The sequence below is a fragment of the Daphnia pulicaria genome, chromosome 2 (genome assembly GCF_021234035.1).
Source record: "Daphnia pulicaria isolate SC F1-1A chromosome 2, SC_F0-13Bv2, whole genome shotgun sequence".
Classification (NCBI taxonomy): Eukaryota; Metazoa; Arthropoda; class Branchiopoda; order Diplostraca; family Daphniidae; genus Daphnia; species Daphnia pulicaria.
Window position 1 is genome coordinate 8,333,552 of NC_060914.1, and position 6,514 is coordinate 8,340,065.

General features: G+C 38.0%; 1 protein-coding gene across 1 annotated transcript; it reads right to left on the reverse strand.

The window, feature by feature from the left end:
- Positions 1–465: 465 nt before the first annotated feature.
- Positions 466–4,075, reverse strand: LOC124327470 (ankyrin-2-like). The gene is made up of 11 exons (XM_046786403.1): positions 3,618–4,075; positions 3,308–3,511; positions 3,067–3,227; positions 2,897–3,009; positions 2,729–2,808; positions 2,484–2,663; positions 2,052–2,417; positions 1,776–1,994; positions 1,567–1,713; positions 1,212–1,502; positions 466–1,113 (listed from the first exon to the last, which is right to left on the reverse strand). The coding sequence occupies exons 2-11, from the start codon at positions 3,479–3,481 to the stop codon at positions 799–801; spliced, it is 2,046 nt and encodes a 681-aa protein (XP_046642359.1). The 5' UTR covers positions 3,482–3,511; positions 3,618–4,075; the 3' UTR covers positions 466–798.
- Between the last annotated feature and the right edge of the window lie 2,439 nt (positions 4,076–6,514).

Consider the following 6,514-nt stretch of genomic DNA (forward strand, 5'->3'; position numbering starts at 1 on the left):
TTCCGTGCCATGTCGAGAGTAGGCATGGTCAAGAGTACTCAAGGCAACATCTTATTGGGTAAAATGTGGCGTCACGTGACTTTTGGCAACGTCTATTGGGAGTTTGACCAGTCTATGGTTTGACTGTGTGCAAACTTAACGAACCCCTGCATGAGGAAGTGATTGCTCTCCACAAAAAATCTACAATAGTAATGAAGGTTTTTAGCCTTTATTGGGAGGCAAATATCGTTGTTCAGTGACTTCCTAACAAAACTTTAAAATCCTTATTTTTTGGTAAAATCAGAAATCAACGCTTTACTCTCCCCTTCAAACATTTCGACGGACATGTTGTTTGTCGTTGGGTCTTCGTCGTCTCCAATTATCCATACAGTGCAAACTGTAAATGGCTGAAATTCTCTTTAAAGAGGATATTGGTATAACGCTTGAAAGGACAGGGCCAAAAAATATGACATTTTGAACAATACAAATATTTGAAGACATCTATTGAGTAACAGCGGCAATTGTCGAGCCTGCCTACAACAAAAAGTAAACCAAAAAACAAAAATAGCAAAAAAAAAACCTTAATTATAATATATAGACTTACTTATAGAACTTATCAAATTCCGTCGGGAAACTGTCATACAATATCATAATCATATCAATTTCTGTATAAGTGAGTTCTTGTTAAGTAAAAGATAATAGCATTCAATTTACACGCACAAACATACACGTATACAATTGCACACAGTTGTTCTGAACGCGAACGAAAAATTTCTCTGAACCACTTCGTGCCATTAAAAGTTTGATGGTCAACTAAATTTACGGATCGAAACTGAGAAGGTATTCTTTGAGGGGTCCTGGAAGGGGCAATTTGTTGACGCTGAGTGCGGAACACCGCCCGGTGGCGTTATAGATGGTTACGCGGCACATCTGCTTCAGAGTTCGTGGATGAGAGTAAAGCTGACGAATAAGACGGCACAGAGCCGACCGCATGGGGACTAGACCAGCCTGCGTATAAAGAAGTTTGAGGCAAGCGTACAGCGGCCGATGTTCCATCGCCATATAATAAAGTATGATAATGCGAGAATAACGCTGATCCGGATCTAGAAGCAATTCTTCTCGACGTAAAATAACCTAAAAAAGGGTAAAACGTTTACATTCATTTCGGTCATTATGATTTCTTTCTCTAAATGCTGCGTACGAACGTCTCTTCGATGAAAGAATCGACAAACCTGAACGTAATAATAGAGAACTTGGTGAGACGACTTCTTGAGAAAAACGGACGACTGCGAATGGCAGATCATAGGTTCTGTTGTAGCAATGTGCACATTAGGATCAGCCCGATATTGAAGAAGCGTTAAAGTGAGAGCGTAAACGTGATCCAGATCAGCCGGAGAACGGGCGTTCATCACCATATCCATTAGCGAAAGTAGAATATGTTGTGTGCGTTGAGAGAATCTCACGTTGGGGTCAAGTCCATGCTGCAGTAAAATTACCAATAATTGGCGTATAAACGCAAATGCCTAAAATCAAAAAGAAAATGCTTGTTCCTACTTAGTTCACGTGAATTTCTAATATCTATTTTACCTGGGCTTTTTCTTCCTCTCGATTCAAAGCGATATTTTCTGAGGCAGTAAAAACCAGGACATGAAGCGGCGTCAAATTAGATCTTGACGAGCAATTAGTGTGAGCACCGTGCTTACAAAGAAGTCGAACACAATTTAGGTAAAAAACCTATCAAAACAAATGTCGGTTTAATTTAACAATCATTTTCGTTTTTCACTAATAATTCAAACCTTCATCGTATGTGTAAAATGATGAAGCGGGTCCTTGTTAATCAGTGGGACTAAACAGACCATTAAGGGTACAGATCCATCGCGCCCAACCACGTTCGGATTTCCACCATGTTGTAACAGCATATCAAGAAGTTCGTAACGAAATTCCCAATCACGAACATGTCTCAAAACGCAAGCCAGAGCAGAGTTTCCCGACTGATTGATGCTAGGTCCCGCTCCCTAAGGCAGAAATAAATGTATTAAAATAAAGTTACATCACAAGTAGGAAGACATTACCTGATGAATTAAATATCTGACTATGTGTAGCATATCCCACTTATTCCATGGTTGGGGCTCCTCTTGACGGTGATCTCCGTAGCCACCGGAAAATCCGTAACCATAACCATACTTTGCCTCTTCCAAAGCGTATCGAACTATCAGGGCATGCAGTGGGGTATTGCCAAGTGAATCGGCTTCATTAATAAGCTCTCTTAGACCATGGTCAAGTAACAGTTTGGCTGTTTGAAGTGTATCTTCTGCTGACTTCTTGCCCAGCAAGAAGAGGACATGCAGCACCGTCATTTGCTGAGTGGCTGTTCGCACAGTCGTTTGGGCCCCGCAAGCAACTAGCAACTCAACGAAGCGCGTATCGTGCAAGGCGGCCTAGTATAAGAATATTCAATTTAGTATAGACAATAATCAAAGGAATATTTTAAAAAGCAACATTACCTGATGCAACGGGTAGTATTCATCATAACATTGGTTGATTTCTTCCGGTCGTTCTGCAACCAAATATTTGACGCAACTCCAAGCACCACGTTCGCAGGCAATATGTAGTAGAGGTCGTTTTTGCTGCCAAGGTAGCCAATGATCGTCACCTTGTTGAGTCAATAGCTCAAGAATTTCAACCTGTAATAAAAATAGCATGTAAAGGGCATACATTATCTGGCTAGACCCCAATCATGTATAGTAACCTGATCGCCATCAATTCCGTAATAAATAGCACTCTGCAGTTTGTCGCTAGACCGGTCTGCCAAAGATTCATCTGGAACAGCTGCATATAGACACATAAAACCAAAATAAAAACAATATATCCCCATAAATAATAATCAAATAAATGGTTTCATTTTTACTGCTCTTACAATTTTTAAATCTTTCTTCGCAGTTTTGATTATGAGGTCCAGGCCAGCACATTCGAGCTTCGACATCGATGCGTCCTCCGTGCTTTAAAAGCAATTCAACAATGTCCTCATATCTATCGGATATGAAGTAGTAAGCACAAGTAACACGGAAAAAATATTAATTTACACACCCTTTGAGGCAAGCTATATGAAGAGGTAGAGAACAAGCTCCGCGATTTATATCTATGTTTCTGGTTAAAATCCATCGCACCATATCTACATTGTTAAGCCCTACACACTTTTGAAGCAAATTGTATCCCTCTTCGTTGTGCGCCAACAGAATATTCTCACCCTAAAAGGTTTGTATAGCATTAATATGGCAATAATTTTTAATCGAAATTGAAAGGTAAAAATATTAAACTGTATTCAAACCTTTGGAATCTGACAGAGGAGTCCTTCTAATCTCTGCACAGTAACTCTGGGATTGGCTCTTAGTGCATGAAAAACAGTCCGAACTATTTGTTTTGAATGTTCAGACATGCCACGGTGATTGCCAGGAAGCAGATTACTGCCTGACTGAAAAAAGCTGCTCAAGGCACTACCCATTCTGCCAGTGGATGTCCTTATTAAACCTGACTGAAAAGTAATAATTCCACATAGAATAATGTAGGGTGTTGGTATTAAACACATCAAATTGTAGCGAAGCATATTTGTAAACAAGATCTCAACTTATCCCAACTACCTGAATTTGTATCTTCCAAGTATTGATGATTAATTGATTACATGACCAGAAAAAGTAGTTCAAATTGATTCAGTCATCCACATGTTTGAAGCACTTATCAACATTTCCTTGATGTTATGTTCCAGTTTTTAGTGTATTTGCTTTCTGTCTTTGGCAAAGCCTAATGCTACTCCAATGGACCATGTTTTAACATTACACTAACTTCAAAAGGATGATATAGGTGATAACATGACTTAGTCACACAATTTTCGCGTTCAATGTGCACAAATGAAGTAGTTTCATACACTTATTTTTGTCCGCTCGTCACCAGTTTAAATGATTATCTCTTATTAAAACTTGTAACAATACACACAGCTGAACTTCATCGAACAAATTACAACATCAAAAAATCTCGATGAGCGCCATGTTGACAACTACATTTGCGCCACTGGTGGCACTGGCACAAACCATCGCCGATCTTCCGACTACTCCGAGTGATGCGACTACAATGAAGCGGTATCACGCTTTTATTTCAAACTCAAATTACTCAATCATGTTTGAAATCCCAAGAAGTTCTGATTGTAAACATGATATTTCACTTCATGCGATTGATTTTTTTGACAAACGCTAATTGAACGTCACTTCCTGTTTGATTCCTAAACTAAAAAAAAAAAAAAAAACTTAAAAAAGAAATATAAAATACTAATACGAAGGGTGACTAACTGACTGCTGATGAAAAAATAAAAGGACCTACCAAATTGTATTGTTCCCGACAAAACGATAGATTCAAAAACTGGAATGTTTTGAATAACTAAAGTATTAATGAAAAATGCCCCAATATATTTAATAAAATCTTAACACCCGCAATTCGATTATTTATATATTATATGCAATCCTAGCCTAGGATTTCATAATGCTACCATAACAATACAAGTAAAATGCTGGGATCACCTTGGGTTTTTCTATAAACAACTATAAGCTAAAACATCCAGAAAAAATCAAAACAAAGGAGAAAAAACCTCATAATAAATTGGAAAAAAAAAAACAATAAAATTATATTACCGACTCCGCGGGCGCAGAAATCATTTTTGACAAAAAATTGTATATTAGGGTTCGCAATGTCGAGGGCAGTTCCGTTGCCCGTTGGGTTCCTGTGGCCGATCAGAAAAAGTGTTTCCTAGCTTGATTCCGCAAAACACTGTCACTCACTACACTAATTCTAGACCACAGTTGCCCACCACCAAAACTACTGCAAGATGAACTGGTGAAGTATGAAAACAGCAGAGAGAGAGAAAGTGACGATGGGGTTGGGTATATACGGAATAAAGGTGACCCAGGTCACCTTATAGCAAAACGTTTTCCCATCGTCTCACATATTTACACCATCGTTTCATATACGTCATACACATCGTCGTTTCACAAACACATTTAATATACACAACGATATTCCGTGGTTTCTATACATATAAAGATATAATACAGTTTTTGTGGGTGTCACCAAATTTGAATAAAATATTAATCGTGTTAATTGGCCTGTGTCGCAAGAAAAATAGAATAAGTTTTATTGAAAGTTTGGTAACATTAAAATTGATCATTTGTAGTTTAGGAAAATTTCAAATTTATTTAAATCAATGCGCTCAAAGCAAAGCGGAGCCAAGCCCCAAGCCAGTACAGGTAGACAGCATTAGTATAGTTATACTAGTAGCCATCTATCGTAGTGTACAGAAACTTCATAGTTCAATACTTTGTGGCGGAAATTTAAAACATATTTTCGAGTTTTCGAGTTATAATATTTCACGTCACGCTTCACAGTTGCAAAAGTTGAAATGTGGGTGGTTGTCTAATCGTTAATTATAAGCTAATAATTAATACTTGTAACATTAAAGGAAAATATCGGCGCTTCTTTATCGGATGTCCGAATAGCATTAGTAAATTCCCGGTAATTCCATCCATGCATTGAAATATTATTAGTTACCGATAAACCATTCGGTAATTACGCCCATTTTGGTGGTGAAGAAAATAAGTAAGCGTGGAAGATTAACCTGACGTTGGCTACCATTCATATCTCCCTTATTCGCTTGGCGATCGCCAAGTATCGTATCGCCAAGTATCGCCAAGTATCGCCAAGATCGTCGACGCTTTTATTCAGCGTTAGTCCTGTCTGTTTATCAAATTTCCATTTTGGATTTAGAACAGTTAATAAATTATGTTCTAGTTCCTATTCAGAAAATCGAAATACGTTTTTTTTTTCAGTAAGGCGTGAAAAAATGTTTTATCTCAGATAGAGTTTCGACGTCGTACAGGTACTTGCTACGTTTCAGTGTGACACTAACTTCCGTGTCGGTTTGCAGGTTATAGTCTTTTGGCCGTGCTTTAAATTGAATTTGTCTTAAGTTTTCTTGTTAAACACGCGATTATTTCTATCTGTATGAGCCAATATTGTAACTTTTTTTTGTAGAACAAGACAGGTAGATAACGAGATTTTTTGCGTTATCCTTTTTGTGGTTCTTGCCATTTCCTTTTCTCGGAGAGGAAAATTTCTGAAACCGGTTTCATGTATTGAACTACAGATAATAAAAAATTCTTAAACATTCCGCTGTTGAGATCTTCACTTTGCTGACAATACATGTTGCACTTCCCTTTGCGAATAATTGTATTCGATTGCTGGCATTTATGGCGGCATTTCTGAGCTTGAATGATGTAAATCCCTAGGCCCTAGACGAAAGACAGTGTTGTTACCAGCGGAGAGGAATCAAGATGTGACAAAACAGGATTTTCAAATTGTTTAAATGTACAGTTACGCAGATAGATAAAGCTACTAGTTATGTTACCTTCCATGACAATCGTGCACATACGACATGAGTAACCGGTTTGATATGATTCGAAGACGCCATACATATGCAAAGGATTCAGTTGGT